Genomic DNA, 19,603 nt, shown 5'->3' with positions numbered 1-19,603 from the left:
TAATAAATGTTGGAATTTTCATATTTCATAAAAAAACATCATTGCAATAATTATGAAATTTTGAAATTATCCAATTGCAAACATGGTAAAATGTCCGTTGTTTATAAAGGTTTACTTAATCTATCGGAATGTCGGTTTACAGAAATATGACAATCATAATTTTGGAAGAGTAACCTTCTTTTTAACAATTGGGGGCGTGTAGGAATCTGGGCTAGAACCCACGAATATGCATGTCGCACAAGGCAACTACTACTAATTGGTACCATCCCAGCAAAAACTCTCATTACCCGGTAATCTTGTAGGTAAGCCTATTTAAAAATGAATAACCACTTATTAATTGGCATCGCTTCGGATTACATTTACATACGCATGTCCTAGGAGGAAAATACTTCACCTCAGGCATACCTTCGGCCATGAAATAAGTAGTGTATAAAGAGCATATGATCACCTAATATGTAATCAGTTGTTCGTAGTTTGTAAAATAACTACTTATTTCCTCAGGTAACCAAATCTCGAAAATAAATACTTCTGTCACCGATTCTAATGGACCAATGATGTAAAATGGACACTACTTGAATAGGAACTTAAAAAGTAAATTAAATTAAATTAAATGAACATTGTATACACATACGTACATACAAGGATAGTTTTTGAATAGTATAAAACGTAGTTCTCTACGCTGAAAAAAAGCTTTTCCGGTTCCAAGGATTTTGTCTTTACACTAATTAATTTGGTATTGATTACGAGCCAAAGAAACGGAGAATTGAAGAGATACTAGGAGACGAATTTGAATCTTTCGGATTTTTTTCAGCAAAATTATTTTTCATGTAATTATACCCATTTTTAAGTGGAATGAACTGTAAGTTTATCCACTCTTGGACAAGGCAAATAACGTTATGCGTATTCTATGCTAAGCAAAAACTCGCAAAAAAAACGTTAGCCTCACAATATTTTCTTTCAGTGTATGTTAAACCTTATGAAAATAATAAAAAGAATACAATGCATAATGCCGTTTATAACGAATCCATTAGGAGAGATATAAATTTGGATGTACATATAACTCAGGATGAATTGCAACATTAAACGCAAATTAATTCCATTATTAAACTAGAAAACTTACTAAATCACCATTATTATGAAATGCATGGAAAAATCTTCAGAATCAACTTTGGATTACATTTTTTTTAATTTTTTTAAGGAAATGCTCAATTCTATTGATGTTTATAGTTAATTATGCCATGATTTATTCCTTTTTATCAAGCCATTATCGGTCAACTGCATTACATTTGGAGAATAATCATCACAAATTACTGAGAAGTATTTAAAATTGTCATTATAAGTTAGTCATTATAATTCATCGCAATGTAATGCAACGTGTAATGAGAGTTTTACTGCTGGTAATGCAAATTGTAATGAGTTGTAGTTACCTAGTTTTTCCCTGGATAGTCATTCACATTGCACTTCCAAAATCCATTTTAACTAGATTTCAAATGTCATTTGCCATATAAAACCCTCTATAATATATAAAATATTGTAAAGAAAAATTCCCGGGAATTCTCGGGAAAGCGGGAGCGAAAACATAGCAAATTCTCGGGTTTTTCCCGTTCCCGGAAAAACCCTAAATATAACCCAACATTAAACTCATTTTTTTGCCAAATTCATGTTTTATATAAAACATAATTTACTTCAAGGCCTTAATCGATTTTTGTCAAAAAAGACGGTAAATGTAAAATTAGATCTGAAGAATTGTGCACATAACAAGAAATTGTCGTGATTTTCGAGTTCAATTTTTCAATTCAGTCAATTTCTGTGCGTTTCAACCAAATGGCAAACATTTATAACTATCGACCGATATGGACACATCAGGCACATTTATCGTTTATATGGGGCTAAACTAAAAGTTTAAATACCATTCGACCTTCCTCAACAATATTGCCAAGCTTCAAGTCGATAACTTGTTTCGATAGGAAGTAGGCGTATTTTCAACAGACGGACGTCGCTAGATCGGATATATATATATGTATGAGACCAATATTTCGATGCGTCCCATAAAAAAATAAAATTTTTCAAAATTTGGAAAGGTCTAAAAGGGAAAGCAAAAAACTGGAAAATTTCAGTTTTATTTTTTTTTTATTTATTTATTTAAAACGTGTGAATTAGTAACTTTTACCGATCGTGAATGAGCATAAGCAAAATTCCTTCACGCGTCAATTGAAAAATCGACATCGACAAAGCTTTTTTGTAGACTCTAATTTTGCGTTCTCAAATATTCAACGATCTGAAGTCCATATAACTCATGAATGAATGAAGGGAATTGAATTTGCAATAAATCCGATAAGTCGACTTTCCAAAAATTATAAAAAATATAAATTGATGAAATAGCCGCAAAGTCGACTTTTACACATTGGGTTCGACTTTTGCACTTAAGTCCTCTTGTTTTCATAATTTGCCCCAGGGGCTTTATACCCTAAACTCTGAAACTTGCATTATATTCCAATTTGCTTAGAAGTTTTCAATTATCATGTTTTGATTGTTTATTTGAGGCTGCTCAAAAGTTTCAGGAGACTGAGGCATTCTTCACATGCATTGGAACACAACAGCACATTAAATTAAGGATGATGGTACATTATCAGACGCAGTTCATAAAGAATTCTCATGAAGAATATTAGTATTCATATAATTTTTTAATGGAAAATCGAAATCAAATATGATTCTCTTTGAAAACCTCATCGACTCCTCGATATGCAAATGGCTGGAGATAAGGTAGGTGTTTAACAATTGGTTAACATTATACAAGAATGGGGTTGTTTTGATGACACTAGCCACAGAAGAATTATGTTGTTCCTTGTTACGGTCCTAAAATATAAACTTGCATAATCGAAGGTGCTATGACACATAAGATGATGACTCCAATTTTTGCGAAAAAGATGAGTCGGCTGATTAACTTGGACTATGATACTATCATCGCGGACGAGCGCGGCCTTTGTCCATTGTGGCATTTGCTTATCTATTTTCAGCTTTTATCTCTGTCGTCAAAATCTATATGCGATACAATATGAAACTGTTTTTTAAAGCTGTTTCCAACAACAACATGACATGAAAAGGAGACACACACAACATTGTCTAAAAACGGACTTCCATACCATTTAGACTTCGAAACACTTCAAATTAAATTTTGCATTCCAAAAGCTTCAGAGCAGAAAATAATATAAATATGAAGGTTAGGTTAGGTTAGGTGGCAGCCCGATGTATCAGGCTCACTTAGACTATTCAGTCCATTGTGATACCACAGTGGTGAACTTCTCTCTTATCACTGAGTGCTGCCCGATTCCATGTTAAGCTCAATGATAAGGGACCTCCTTTTTATAGCCGAATCCGAACGGAGTTCCACATTGCAGTGAAACCACTTGGAGAAGCTTTGAAACCCTCAGAAAAGTCACCAGCATTACTGAGGTGGGATAATCCACCGCTGAAATTTTTGTGGTGTTCGGTCGAAGCAGGAATCGAACCCACGACCTTGTGTATGCAAGGCGGGCATGCTAACCATTGCACCACGATGGCAATGGATGGAATCATTTCATATAAATATGAAATGATTCCATCAAATATTTCGTGAAATCGTATACACCGATTGGTCCATTTTAATAGAGGGTGTAAAAAAGAGGCAATTACGGAATTTAGGGCAGAAAGGATGGGAAATGTGTCCCATAAGCTCAAGAACCAAAGTCTTGTAATTTGTTTATTGGATAGCTATATTCTGTCGATTAGTATTACATAGAAACGTCGGTCTATTGTGGTAAGACTGATGGTGAAATTCTCTCTTAGCAATGAGGCCTTCCTGATTTGTATTAAACTTAAACATGCACTGAATTTCAATCGGATGCAATTATAAATTACCACAAGATGCTCAATTATATACCGGATTTAAACGGATTGGACTTAAAAAGTATGAGTGTTGACTTAGATGGGTTCTATAAATATATAAGGGGTATACATTTTTATTATCCAACGACCTGTTGTAGTAGACAATTTTTGTGTGTCAGACCAAATTTTTTTTTCAGAAATTGTTGTAGTTTTCATTGACGAAAAGAGAAACTAATAGATGGAATCCACTTATAATTTTACGGTAATCCAGAATCTATACTTTTTTGAGACTAGCATTTTGCGTTGTGTTTGCACTAAGTTATGATAATTATTTTTTCCTAATTAGAATCTAACTAACTGTGATAGGCTTGTATTGGATTATTTGGACTTATTATTTTTGCAAAAATGTTAATATATAATATCGAGTGTTACCATTCTTTACTTTTTTTCTTCTCATCCGAATCTATACTGCTCAAAATTTCTTAGAATAAATTCAAATATAAACGACCACTTACCTCAACTTCTGACAATGTTTGTGTCCACAGATATTTGTCTAGAGTGCAGCCATTACCAGAATTGGGTAATAATTTGCCAACTTCATCTTTTTCCGAATCATCTTCGGCCTTCTCGATTGGTTTGGATTTTTCTTCATCCACAGCAACGGGAACACTACCTTCTGTGGCAGCAGCTTCTTGTAATAGCTTTTGACGTTTTCTACATAGTTGATGTTAAATACAAAGGAATGAAAGCTACTAATTCTATTTGCTTTTAATGTATACAATTTACCTATCTTCCTCTTCTTTAATAATCTGGGCCGCCTCTTCGTCAGTAATATCACATATTTTACTTTCCGACATTTCTTTTTCCCGTGCCTGTCTCTGTTGACGTTCCTTTTCTTCCTTTTTCTTTGCTTCGGCCTCCTGTTTACGTAGTTTCTCTTTATGTTCAGCCATAGCAATATCGGCTTCTTTCCGAAGAATATCCATGATAAGCTTTTCCCAATCGCCTGTATAGAAATCACTACGGCGTCTTAGAAAACCGGCAAAGGTTCGAAGGAACTAAAAGGAATACATAAAGAGGTGAAGTCATTGAATATCGATGACCATGTTTCATACTTACATCCGGCATTCCTCCTGTATGCTTTTGGGCCATAGCCAACAAAATGTTATCATAGCTTTCTTCTTGGCTAGACATTGTAGATTTTTATACGTTTTTACGTTATTTCAAATGGCGTTTAGATGTTTCTGGAATAAATGTGGATAGTTTTGTTGATTCAACCGGCGCAGCAATGAGTTAACGTGCAAAAACAAATGTGATCATCTGTTCCAAAACAATTGTCATGACATCGGTCAAAATGCTAAGCAACCCTGCTAAAATTGCCAATACTATAACAGAGTTGTTAAAATACATGTGCATAGGAAGCAACACTGCTAGTACTTGATACAGTACTTGTACTGTTTAATATTAACGGACTGTACTGTAGTGTTAAAACTTTACGGACAGTTGTTTTTCATTTTTCTCAATTTATGGCGATAAGATTTTCGCATTGAAAATCTATTTATTTTAGGGGTTTTCTGTTTTTATTCAATATTTTGTATTTCGTTTGTGTCCCTATCATTGGAAATAAAAATCATAAAAGTAAGTAATACGACATTGGTATTACATTTCCACAATCCACTTTAATTAGATTTCCAATGTCCTTTGCCCTATAAAACGTTGACACTGCGAGAGCGAGATTGCCTTCTTTTTTCAGCAGACAATAACTACCGAAACATCTAATTTCCTATTGTTGTGATTGGCTTTTTCTTTTGGGTGCCGCACTGATCACTAAAGTGAAAACTAAATGAGTAAAAAACGTCATAAAATTATACATAGTTGTCGCAGATTTCATTATAACTTGATGGGGAATATCCCAAAGCAAATTTTCACAAAGTTTATATTCCTTAAAATGGATTATTAAAGATAAGTAATCGTGAAAAAATGACGATTTTAGCGGCTAAAGGTGGGTATTAAGTTCGAGTTTAAGGTGGGTATTAAGTTCGACTTTTTTCACTAAAGTGAAAACTAAAACAGTAAAAAAAGGCCTAAAATTATACATATTTGTTGCAGATTTTATTATAACTTGATGGGGAATAGCCCAAAGCAAGTTTTCAAAAAGTTTGTATTCCTTAAAAAGTATTATTAGAGAAAAGTAATCGTGAAAAAATGGCGATTTTAGCGGCTAAACTCGAACTTAATACTCACCTTTAGCCGCTAAAAACGTAATTTTTTCACGATTACTTTTCTTTAATAATCCATTTTAAGGAATAAAAACTTTGTGAAAATTTGCTTTGGGCTTTTCCCCATCAAGTTATAATAAAATTTGCAACAAATACGTGTAATTTCATGCTTTTTTCTTAAGGTGGGTATTAAGTTCGAGTTTAGCCGCTAAAATTGTCATTTTTTCACGATTACTTTTCTTTAATAATCCATTTTAAGGAATACAAACTTTGTGAAATTTTGCTTTGGGATATTCCCCATCAAGTTATAATGTAATCTGCAACAAATATGTATAATTTTATAACTTTTTTTACTGATTTAGTTTTCACTTTAGTGAAAATTAGCGGCTAAACTCAAACTTAATACTCACCTTTAAGGTGAGTATTAAGTTCGAGTTTAGCCGCTAAAATCGCCATTTTTTCACGATTACTTTTCTTTAATAAAACTTTTTAAGGAATACAAACTCTGTGAAAACTTGCTTTGGGCTATTCCCCATCAAGTTATAATAAAATCTGCAACAAATATGTATAATTTCATTCCTTTTTTTACTGATTTAGTTTTCACTTTAGTGAAAAAACTCGAACTTAATACCCACCTTTACTGATTTAGTTTTCACTTTAGCGATTTTTACGGCTAAAGGTAGGTACTATGTTCGGTTTCCGAAGCGAAATCCCATACAAAACCAAAAATGCGAAAAACTACCGAAATATTTTTTCATTTGTGGTACTTTGTTTTTTTTTCGAGTTGAAAAACTGACATAAAGTGCATAGTCCCTAATTAGTTCGGCTTTAAATTTTTCCATATGTTGAGATTAGTTAGTTTCAAAACATGGCGCCATTTGTAATGTGAATTAAGAAATAATTGATTTATTCAAATGATTTGTGTTAAATTAGAATACAAAAGTGGTTCGCGTTGTTATTTAAAAATGCAATTCGATTGACGAAATAAAAATAACGGAGTGCTATATGTATATAACATATATAACAGCATCTGGTTCTGTAGCCGTTTCTGCCACAGTAGCGTCTGCCCTCACATCCCTGACACCCACAATTGCAGCCACTACATCAGCTACAGTGAACAACTCCAACATAGCACCCTCAACGCCTGCCACGACCACAGTGGCTGTGACCGCAAATATTGTATTGCAACAACCAAATACAACGGCCGCCCAAGTAGTGAGTGGTCCCATTGGGGTGGCAGCAAATACTCCAACATTAGCCACTATTACTAATTCTTCAAATGCAATATCGACTGTTGCTGCCGTTAGTAATACAAATGCAATACTAATGCAATGGTGGTTTCACAATCATCCACAATAGTATCACCAGCAGCTGGATCGAATATTGTTGTTCCCACCACTACAATGGCTTTAGCAGGAGCTACCGTGGGACTTAAGTCTGGTCCAGATATTACAATGACATTGAACCGTATAAATACGGCAGAGAATGAAGTTGATGTGGAGGAATGTTTACCAGGTGATGTTGTTAAATTGGATTTTGCTGGCGAAGAAGTGGCTGGGTGAAATTTTACCCCTAAGGAATGTCTTCTAGGAGTTTCCAATCGGCGACCGGTGCCCGTTGGAAACTCCGCCTATTACAACAGTACCATCATCGCTTCAGCCATCAGCAACAATAGCATTCCATCAGCGTCATATTGTAGAGATACAACCAGGCCACCATTTATCATCATCCCCTGCTAATTTAGAATTGACTAATGTTATGCAACATAATGTTTGCACAGAACACGAAGAAGTAGAAGAAGCTAATTGTCATAATACTGCAGATGTAATCGATGAAGATTTCTTTTTTAAAATATGCTTAAAAACGATTTCGTCTTATCTCTGTAAACCCAGTGCTTCTACATTCAACACCCATTTTTTACAAAGAAATGAATTGTACTTTTTTTATTATTTTACCGCTCCTCGTAATTGCTCCCTTTTCTATTTGTTAAGCGAGCTCGTTTTTTGTGTGTAAGAGGCGTAAATGAATGAGAACTGAACAAAAGAAATGTTAATGCAATTGTAATTTTTAATGGAAACAACATGAAAGCTAAATATGAGAAATGATAATTAAAAATTTTTAAATATAACAATATTAATGAAAGAAAGCTGATAGTCCAGAAAAGAAAACATTGTGTTCTAGGGTCTTTAATTAGTGTATAAATGTACAAATTAATAAAAACTCATAATAAAATTATAATCGAACTTGTCTTATTTTTATATACCGGGGTATAGGTAATTGGGTGGTCTTATACGTTTTATACTTTTTAATATAAAATTAGTAAATTTTTCTGAACAAAGTTATATCCAAAATAAATGTTTATAGTAAATAATTAAATAATTTTTATTTAAATAGCAAAATAATTTTCTTGTATTCATCATTTGTCCAAAATGATTGCGATAGGCTGGAATGAAACGATTTAATTTCGTTGTGGCTTTTAAATTTCAGTTAGCGGCATTCTTGCATTTTATCAATTCAAAACACTGGTTGAATTTCATAACGTGACTGAAATAGTTATTGGAACTTATACATTGGGAGAGTATAACATCCTTCAGTAAACCAGCCAATTGCTTCTCAATGTATTAATTTCAGTCAATGAAGAGTCTGGTATAGAACACTAACATCCCTTTGTGACGAAATATAAGTCGGGAACAGTGACTTTGGCTTAGGAACTACCCTTGAACTTGAGTTATGGGCTTAAGTTGGTTGTTCCCCCCGATGTAACAATAGGTCTGTTCGCGTAATTTTCCAGTAAAAAATATCCAGTAAAAACTAACAAGAGAGTAAGAGTGTATTTTACACTCTTTGCTCAAAATTGCTGAAAAGTACACGAACGGTATCCAGTAACTATTTGCACATTGAAAATTTCAGCTGCTAAAACATTGAAAGCAAAAAACGAATCCTGTATATTTAACTTCCAATCGTAGTTGTCGAACATGTACATTGTATTGGTACTTTGTTTGTTATCAATAACCAGCTGGCAACGTACGCTATGGTTTGCAAGATTTTACTGGGAAAAAAATCTCTAGCAAAAACTTGCAATTTGTCTATCTCATAACTGTCAAATGTAGTCTCTCTCCGGCTCTCTTTTGCTGGCGTTTTGGTGTAAACGAACGACTTCCAGTAAAAATTTGTAATAATTATCAAAAATTATCGGGTTCTCGAACGGAGCTAATATTGGCAAATGAAATGGCGTTATTATCCTTTGTGGGAACTGTGGTGGTGACCACTGGAGTTGAAATTGCTAGTGAGGCGGCAACAGCATGTGCATAAGTACACTCTTGTCCACTGTTAATGCAATGCGATTATGTAGATATTGTGGACACCAACGAATTAAGTTTGTTGCTGAACGAATTATGAACCCATTGCTGCGGATGATGTAAAAGATTGCATAACACCGGAATTATATGTTTTTTTGATGTGCGTTACAAATTGACGGTATCCATTTGGAAAAGCTGAAGAAGACAATGTACCACATGTTGTAAAAGCTGTTGCAGAATGTGGTAAGACACCAGGAGTAGAGCGGCTGGAGCTTTATTCTTAACAATTATTAGTGTCCAGTGCTGTATGAGATTTTTTAGCAAAACAATCCAAAAACTGGTAGAAAAACACTTTTCAAAACAATTATCATGAATGCGTGTATGTAAACAATCAGCTGCTGCGTATGTATAAGTAAAAATAGTATGACATTTGGCGATGTTGTCAATTAAATTGCAGAGAAATAAACGCGGAATAGCTCCAAAATAGCTGTTTTCTTCGTTCGAAATGTATTGTCAACACTCTCATTTTTCAACGCGAAAGAATGGTTAAGTGAAGTTTTTTTCGTGCCAACAAACATAGTACCCACCTTAAACTCGAACTTAATACTCACCTTAAATATGTAAACACACATAAGGAAGAAATAAGGATAAACGGATCGCAACAACGCAGAGGTGTTAAAATATGATTTTCCACAATTATTTCCACAATTTTCATAAATAATAGGGTATATAGATCTCTTCAGATGCTATTGTTTTGTCCATACACGCGGCAGTGTATCCCTTGAAAAAGTCTGCTAAAAACAGTAGTCGGTATCTACTGTTATAGTTTTGTATTTCATGGAGTAGCGAACAAAAATCCTGAATATTTAAATACTCCTGAATGCTACCAGCAAAAGCATACTGCTATGCCTTAATTTGAAAAATATTCCAATTCCTGAGCATATTGTTTTTATTGCGTTACCCATTGTTTTTCTTTGTTCAGCTAAACTAAAACGTGTTTCTTTTGGATATTCTACCAAACGGTGATATTTTGACTTATTCAGCACACTTTTTACTTTGCAATTTCTTTTCTGCTGTCGGTACTAACAAATTTCTTTGGGTGTAGATCCTTATTTGTGTGAATCGAGAGGAGGGATAGATCATATAGGCATGTCAGTATCTGATAGTGTTAACCATCTAATGCCCCATCACGCCTTTAGACGGGCTTCATTAAATAAGGAAGCTTTTAGTAAAACACACATTAAGACAACAAAAATGAATTAAATTAAAAGAAAACTTAATTGAACCTGTTCAAGAGCCTTTGCAGCATATACTGAATTTTCCGTATAAATTGTTCTTGATTATTTTTCTTGCATTTGTGTCGTTAACATTGAATATTTAATCAGCTGACAAAAAAAATTGGGGCATTAGAGGGTTAAATACTAACTTGAGGTAACTTTAGACAAAAAAACTGAATTGGAAACCCTACAGAAATGAGAAAATTATAAAGAGTACTATCCCAATAAACACAGGATGAGCGTTTTTCAAATGCAACACCTCTTCAGTTTGAGGGTAAATATCATTTTCAACATAAATTCAACTTGACTTGAAAAAGCTCATCTTCAATTCATCTTCAAATTGTTTGCGAATTACAACCAATTTGTCAAAATGTTGACGAAAACTTTGAAAATGTGTTGAAGATAATTAGAGAAAACTTTGACAAAACACTACCCTGAAATGCAACGAAAAAACCACATGGTTTTCAATACTACTTTGGACAACAAAGTTCGTGGAAGAAATACAAAAATGTGGAAATTTTTTAATAAGCAATTGAAATTGCTTATAATAATTGGTAAGTAAAACTAAAACACGAAATGAAAACTTTAAGGAAGTCACTAAACTCAAATCTCTTTGCAGACAACTAAAATATTTGGATGCTGATTCTTGGACACATTAAGAGGCTGGCCGATGAAAAATGGTAGTGGCTTATCGAGAAGAGAAAGTTTCCATAAATCAAAGTGCAACCAAAAAAACTTGGTATTTATGCTTTTCCATATCAACAACTACTGGATGATAATTCGCATCACATCGATAGTTTAATTTATATCGCATCATCGGTTTAATTTGTTATTTTGTGAATTGAAATTGCTGGAAATTTATTCCAATTATCTGGCCATCAAGTTCCTGAAAATTGCCAGTATTTTAATAACAACAATTTTGTAATACCAACGTTCTTGAGGAAATCACGAAGTACTTGGTCAGTTGGAAGAAATACAAATTGGTAAGTCAAAATAAAAAGTGAAATGAAAACATAATGGAAATCACAAAACTCGATTGTTTTGCAGAAAACTAAAATCATTGAATGGTATATTCTTGGAAGATGTTGGCCGATGAAAAACCGATGAAGGAAACAACAAAGAAAAGTTTTCAGAAAACTTACAAAGTGCAACCAACTAAAAAAAAGTGCAACAATTCCTATATCAAGAACTTCTGGATGAAAATGTGCATCATCGGTTTAATTTGTTATTTTGTGAATTGAAATTGCTGGAAATTTATTCCAATTATCTGGTCATCAAGTTCCTGAAAATTGCCAGTATTTTAATAACAACAATTTTGTAACACCAACGTTCTTGAGGAAATCACGAAGTACGTGGTCAGTTGGAAGAAATACAAATTGGTAAGTCAAAATAAAAAGTGAAATGAAAACGTAATGGAAATCACAAAACTCGATTGTTTTGCAGAAAACTAAAATCATTGGATGTTATATTCTTGGAAGATGTTGACCGGTGAAAAAATGATGAAGGAAACAACAAAGAAAAGATTCCAGAAAACTTGCAAAGTGCAACCAATTAAAACAAAGTGCAACAGTTCCTAAATCAAGAACTTCTGGATGAAAATGTGCATAACATCAATTTACATTCCGTCATCAGTTTGATATTTTGTGAATTCCACTTGATGGAATCTATTCTAACACGCAGGCCAGCAAGTTCCTCGATAGTTATTATTTGAAATTGTCAGCATATTAATTAATAATTAATTAATTAATAGTTATGTGACACCAACATTATGGGGGAAATTATACATGAAAAATGTTTAAGTTATTTAAAGTTGTATTGATAGTTTTAGTTATTAATACCTTTAATAAGATAATTATGTTTTGATTGGTATTATAACATATTATTATTTTTATATATTGTTAATGTTATTTTTAATATTATTATATTTTTAACGAAAAAAATTAATAAAATGTACAAAATCACTAGAAATTTAGTATTGACTTTCAGTAAGAACTGGGATTGACTTTCATGCCAATTGTGGTTAGAAAATATTCGCAGCAATATTAATTTTTAATTTGTCTCACATTGAAAACTGTTTGAGGAATTATTGAGTAGCAATGCATTTCAATTTGAGGATTACAATTGAGAGATTATTGCTATTGTGTTGAATTTTACTGTTGAGGGTAATGTCTGTTTTTTGTTGAGAACGCGATTTTCTCAACAATTTCTCAACTTGAATATTACCCTAATCCTTTGAAAAAATGTTTGAAAAATTATTGCATTTTAGTATTTTTCAAACATTTGTGTTTATTGGGATGCTACAAAACCAGAATGATCAAAATGTCGCCCGAACCCCATGAAGTACAGTAGTTGTGCAGTGTGTCTAAATTACATTCCATAGCTTGGACTAATGAGTCCACGCTGGTCAAAATTAAAGATACATATAAAATCTCTGAGGCCACGACGGCAATTACACTCATAGAAAAAACTGTGTAAAATAACAGTCGATGTCTGCTGTTATATTTTTGTACTTCAGGGTCTAACGAAGAACACATTTTAAAACTTTTAGGTTATACATTTTCCCCAAAGCATATTTATGAACCAAAAGTAGTTTTTGATATATTTTTGCACTGTAATATACTTACAAGCTCCTAAATGCGATCAGCAAACATTTTGTTTGCTGTTATGCCTCAATTTGATAAATATTCAGATTTTTGGCAAATACTATAGATTTTCATAAAATATTGTTGTAATTTTGTTACGATAGCCCCTTAGTTGACATTTTTATTTGTTTCAGCCAAACTAAAACATGTGTTAGTGTAATCGAGCTTAAAAAATAGCAGAGCTTATTTAAGAAAACAGTGTCTATTTAAGAAAACAGTGTCTGTTTTACCCTTTTCAGCAGACTTTTTGCTGTTTTAGCACACTTTTCTTTCTACTAATAAATTTCTTTGGGTGTAGGTTTAGGTTGATGGGAGAATCGGCGGGAAAAGAAAAAGTGGGAAGAAATAGTTGAGACAAAAGTAATACATATCCAAAATACTAACAATGGTCAGGATGCCGTGCGTGAATTTCTAATATCATAGAGACAGTTTTAAGATATTAAGAAAGAAACCAGTAATAATTGTTACACCGATAAAGAATGAGCACGTGACGGCAACGACCTAAGACAATAGCTAATTTTTTGCATTTTTTGCACGTTGTACTCATAAAATGTCCACGATATTCAATTTGCATTTAAAACCACCCGAAATTATTTCGGAATTCACTGTGAAAAACTATTATATTACCTATGATAAAAATTAAATGTGTATCCACGATATTCAATTTGTATTTAAAACCACCCGAAATTATTTTAGAATTCACTGTGAAAAACTAATATATTACCTATGATAAAAATGAAATGTGTATAATACACAATGTGTTTATTTTAGTTTTAATCTCCTATTTTTTCAGTGAAGCCGGTTGTATTCGTTTTTAGTCCTTTCTTATTAGAGTGTTACATGAAACTGTTACATTCGCATGACAAATTAACATAGCTTACGCACAAATGTTAAGAGAGACAGATGTTAACATTTCCATTCAATATTATGGTCATGTTAACTAGTAAATGTTGACAAAGGGGAGGATTTAATACACAAAAGCTCTCCTTAAAACAGAATATATGAAGCAAAAGCAAACATACCGACTATGATGCATGTCTCTTATTCTCAAAAAGAGTTTGTTGGGATAAGAAACGGTGGGATTTTGCTCAATATGGTCAATGCAATTTTCATGTTTTGGTTGAAATACTTTGCTTTGACTCTGTTGGTTCTTTACTCTATCATCAGCAGATAACCACTCAGTTTTGTGCGGTCGTTTGAAGGAATCAGTCGTTCCAAAAATTCTTAACTCGAAGCTTAAAGCGGAATTTCAACACAACCAACTCAACGGAAGAAAAATCTGAAAATCCAACACAGTGTCTGTGTGTTAAGTGAATTGTAGTAAACCATCAAGAAGCCAAAGTGTCTGCTGGTGTCTTTTACATCAACGATAGCAATTATATTCAAGCGTAGAAAAAAAAATTGCAAAAAGAAAATTTGTTTTTTTGTGAAAACAAAAAAGAAAAAAATTTGCAAAAATTTAAAATATCGAAGCCGGCACATAATTTACCATAAAAAAATCTCTAAGATTTTTGCGTGATAGCTGCTAAAATTTTTTAGAGTTGAAGAAAAAACGTACCCACTGTGAAAAACGAAAAAAGTAAATAAGTTAATAAATATATTTCAAGTTGTGAAAATTTCAAAGAAAAAGAAAATCTTTTTCAAAATGCTTTTCCTCCAATTCCTTTTATGGTATAGAGACTTTTACAAAACGGCAAACATGTACACATACGTAGTCACTCGTCGTCGTCGTCTCCTTTGCACATAATCGTAGTCGTGGATGCCTTCGTTTATATTTAACACACACCATACAGAGTCAATTTACAGAATATTCTCGAATTTTAAGTAATACATTTCTCGGATTTAGTCAATATATTTAATCCGCCCATAAGGTGGATTATAACAGGATAGCTTAAATGAGAGTGTTATGTTGGTTTCTCTTTTTATTTTCCACCCCACCGATAAGTTACATTAAGTGCATTTACTCTCATAGCAAATGATAGGTCCTCCTCGTGGCTTCGTAATTTGCGATGCAAAGTAAAATCGATAAATTCTTGTCATTACTTTGCAAAGAACACATACATGCACACACACATACTTACATGTTGAGACACTGGGTGCTCTTTTTCTTTTTTGAGATTTTCTATACCCACCACATTAGAGTGGGTAGTATCATTACAAAAATGACTTAACATTTTTTTGGTACGAAATGTCGTCCTAACAGACTTACAGAATGTTAGATACAGATAAACAATGTCATATATTGGAAACATTATTGATTTCTTTTCACAACACCTGTGTATCCTAAAATGTTGGTTCACTTGTGTACCTTCATAAAAGGATCCAAAATTCTATTCCTAGTTGGTCGCAAAAGACAAATTTTGAAGAATAAAAAAAGTGCAAAATTCAATTTTTTAAAAATTCTTTATTTCAAAAATATTAAATACGAAATACCATGTTTTGGAATATAGAAGATATGAAAAGTCCACTCTATGATTTCTATTACAATTCCTACACTGATGCTGTCTTTACACAAATGATTTTATTAGAAAGACACAACACTATTTTAAAGTAGAGTTTTGCGTACTTGATTGTAGGAAACAGATTTTCGTTCCTATAGCTTTTTCGCCATATGCCCTCAAAGTTCAATAGGAACATGTTAACGACAACTTCAATTTCCAAAATTCAGACTAGACCAGAAGTAGAAATTATGTTTCAAGTAAAAAGGTAAATAAAGTATTAAAAACATATCCCACTTTTGAACGCCTTTTTGCTTTGTAGTCAAGATACAAAACGGCAAAAAATTTAAAGATGGTTTCATTAATTTTAAAGAATTTTTCTTAATTATTAAAGCCAAGTTGGCCTTAGTGAAACAAACTTTTCTTTCATGGTAGGATATCCAATTTTAAGTTGACTACACTGAAAAGATAATCGGCTTTTGGATATAAACTTTATATCAGAGAAATGTATTTCCTATGCTAAACAAAATTCGCATTCGTATTTTAAGGGTATGACACTTTTGACTTCACGACAATATTTTGAGATGAGATACATAAAAGGATATAAAACAAATACATGCTACTTTGGGTTTTACCCGCCCTAATGTACATGCATTGGTTCTTCTGCAATATACGTTTGTACTTGTAATGGAATTTTTACGTATAAAAGCTTGCATGGCTATGTATGTAAGGGGGTATGCAAGATAAACTACTAAAGGGTGATTCTTTTGAGGTTAGGATTTTCATGCATTAGTATTTGACAGATCACGTGGGATTTCAGACATGGTGTCAAAGAGAAAGATGCTCAGTATGCTTTGACATTTCATCATGAATAGACGAACGATCTGCCACAACGTCGAATTTTCAGTGAATGGGCCCTAGAAAAGTTGGCAGAAAATCCGCTTTTTTATCGACAAATTTTGTTCAGCGATGAGGCTCATTTCTGGTTGAATGGCTACGTAAATAAGCAAAATTGCCGCATTTGGAGTGAAGAGCAACCAGAAGCCGTTCAAGAACTGCCCATGCATCCCGAAAAATGCACTGTTTGGTGTGGTTTGTACGCTGGTGGAATCATTGGACCGTATTTTTTCAAAGATGCTGTTGGACGCAACGTTACGGTGAATGGCGATCGCTATCGTTCGATGCTAACAAACTTTTTGTTGCCAAAAATGGAAGAACTGAACTTGGTTGACATGTGGTTTCAACAAGATGGCGCTACATGCCACACAGCTCGCGATTCTATGGCCATTTTGAGGGAAAACTTCGGAGAACAATTCATCTCAAGAAATGGACCGGTAAGTTGGCCACCAAGATCATGCGATTTGACGCCTTTAGACTATTTTTTGTGGGGCTACGTCAAGTCTAAAGTCTACAGAAATAAGCCAGCAACTATTCCAGCTTTGGAAGACAACATTTCCGAAGAAATTCGGGCTATTCCGGCCGAAATGCTCGAAAAAGTTGCCCAAAATTGGACTTTCCGAATGGACCACCTAAGACGCAGCCGCGGTCAACATTTAAATGAAATTATCTTCAAAAAGTAAATGTCATGGACCAATCTAACGTTTCAAATAAAGAACCGATGAGATTTTGCAAATTTTATGCGTTTTTTTAAAAAAAAAAGTTATCAAGCTCTTAACAAATCACCCTTTATTAGTCCGTAGGAACACTGTTCATACAAACGAATGGATATGATACTAGCGGTGTGCACGTGACACGAAATTGTGGTTACTGGATGTCCATTGCGTGAGATTGGGTGAGAAAAGTAGGAGAAAGTCGCTCTTACTTAGACACTCATGGTCATGGGTGTCATAAATATCGTCCATTGAAAAACTGCAGTGCACACGCGGTAACGTAAACTAATAAAAACCAAGAGAGTTCACGTTAGCGAAAATGTTCACGTTACCCTCTAAAAAAACTGCAAGAAAACGAACCGCTGGCGAAGTCATTTTTTTCATACAAGATTTTGAAAACGTTCCGCTTCTGCGATACGTAATGGAACCGTAAACGTTAAGATCAGAATAAGATAACCAGACAAAAAACGTAGCCATTTGAATGTATTGGTAGTACGCCAAGGCTAAGCTAAAGTAGCATGATTTCGTAACACTAAAGCGGTCCGTTTGTGTAACGCAAAAGCGGTACGTATACGTATCGCTGAGGCAGTACGTTTTTGTTTCTCCACAACGTGCAGTTTCCGTACTAAATTTTCCTATTAAAATAATATAAGCTTTTTATACTGAATAAATATTGTTACATTTATTGTCAATGATTTCATATAACTCCGGAATCGTTCCACAAATTATGTGAGCAGTGCGGAAGCACAGTTGTTATTGGTGTGGCAGTCTTCTGGATGGCAAAGGATACGGACTGCACATACCAATAACAAAAAAATGAGAATATTACTCTTCATCCTAATAATCTTTGAGCGCCAATATACCTAAGAAATTATTTAAAGTTGATTAAAATTAGAATTTAAATAATTTTTGAATACAAAGTAGAATATATTTTCATACCTGTGTAACATAGGAACATTCTTAGCTCTGCTGCCTTCCAATGATCCATTTCTTGGAACGTTCTTTGCTTTCTTTGAAACTCAGATGGCAAACACTTCCTGATACAGCGCAATTTATTATTAGTACGTAGTATCCTTTCTTGCCATTTTTCAGTTAGAAATTATATTAATATGCACACGTTTTAAAAAAACTGATTTGCTGAAAACTAACACACTTCAATGTAATGAACAAAAACAATTCAAGTTTCTGTCATAATGGTGCCCAAAAACAGTTATAGCAGTCCGTACCCATTCAGAAAAGTCAGTTCGATTTCCTCACGCAAAAGCGGCACCCAAGCGGATTGTTTTTGGTACTTTTAGGTTGATATCAGTTCGTTTCCATTACGCAAATTCATTTCGCTTTCGTACCGCAAAAAAACGGCACGTTTGTGAAGAGTTTTGCATGTGTAAGTGAAATGGAGGTCCGTATGCGGTTCGTTTTCTCTTCGCAAAATGCGTTACCTTTTTTTTGTTAGAGGGTAGTGAACTTCAGCGAATTTCGAAAAACAAAACATCGCCATATTCTGGGGTTTTACACGTTCTAGCGTGATAGTCTTTTATTTTTGTTATTAATAATATTAAAAACTTAATTTAATTTCATGAAAAAATTAAAAAAGAGATCGGAAAAATATCAGTGGGTATGGAATTATAACGCAATTTAAATTAATAATTAAAATTCACGAACCAGACTAAATCACTAAAAAATTCCGTAGTTGTATTTGAAATTGTAAATTTGCCTTTAACGTCAAATTTCATGTTTTTCAGCGCCGCGGAGTAGTTTGTGTCCGAAAAGGCGTGTTCACGTTAGACGGTGTGCAAGTTACTGCGAGTGCACTGTATTCACTCAAACTCAAAGGGTACACTAAAGCCAATTTAACTTTAGTCACGGAAATTATAATTTTGCTTTTTTGAGCGCGCTTTTAGCTCAAATTCGGGTGCGAGTGGCAATAGGAACTCGTCAGCGTGCGTGATAATAAGAGGAATTCGTTGATCGCGTACACATCTCTAATAAGCACTGTGCCATCTTCATGTTAAGATGTAAGAGTTACTGCGCAAATGAAACACAACAACATTTATTTGTATGGGAGTACATCCATATATCATAAGTCATGTATTTAGTGGAGTAAACAAAAACAATTAGTCCTTGAAAATCTAAAGCAAACTGAAGGTCTCATTCACATATATGTGGGTATGAGAATGGTATGTAGCAATGGGGCCGGGTTAAATGAAAGTTTATAACTTTTCATTTAAACAATTTGTTCATTAAACTTAGATTA

General features: G+C 33.6%; 2 protein-coding genes and 1 long non-coding RNA gene across 3 annotated transcripts in view; 2 read left to right on the top strand and 1 right to left on the bottom strand.

Moving 5' to 3' along the window:
• nudC (nuclear distribution C, dynein complex regulator) overlaps positions 1-5,199 on the bottom strand; it is a 96,208-nt gene extending 91,009 nt beyond the window's left edge. The window contains exons 1-3 of the mRNA XM_075303791.1: positions 4,984-5,199; positions 4,651-4,922; positions 4,380-4,578 (exon numbers count right to left, since the gene is read on the bottom strand). Coding sequence (XP_075159906.1) covers positions 4,380-4,578; positions 4,651-4,922; positions 4,984-5,058 — 546 coding nt within the window. The 5' untranslated portion in view covers positions 5,059-5,199. The remainder of the gene's footprint in view (positions 1-4,379; positions 4,579-4,650; positions 4,923-4,983) is intronic.
• Positions 5,200-10,766: 5,567 nt separating this feature from the next.
• Positions 10,767-12,627, top strand: LOC142236460 (uncharacterized). The gene is made up of 4 exons (XR_012722043.1): positions 10,767-11,213; positions 11,279-11,642; positions 11,707-12,038; positions 12,103-12,627. It is a non-coding gene; the product is annotated as an uncharacterized LOC142236460 (long non-coding RNA).
• A 1,865-nt stretch (positions 12,628-14,492) lies between these two features.
• The window catches only part of LOC142234000 (uncharacterized), a 75,536-nt gene continuing 70,425 nt past the window's right edge, over positions 14,493-19,603 (top strand). The window contains exon 1 of the mRNA XM_075305060.1: positions 14,493-14,880. The gene's annotated coding sequence lies outside the window, so the exon portion shown is untranslated. The remainder of the gene's footprint in view (positions 14,881-19,603) is intronic.

The sequence above is a fragment of the Haematobia irritans genome, chromosome 4, assembly GCF_050003625.1.
Source record: "Haematobia irritans isolate KBUSLIRL chromosome 4, ASM5000362v1, whole genome shotgun sequence".
Taxonomy (NCBI): domain Eukaryota; kingdom Metazoa; phylum Arthropoda; class Insecta; order Diptera; family Muscidae; genus Haematobia; species Haematobia irritans.
Note: the sequence above shows the minus strand (reverse complement) of the source record. Positions and strands in the feature narration are given on the sequence as shown.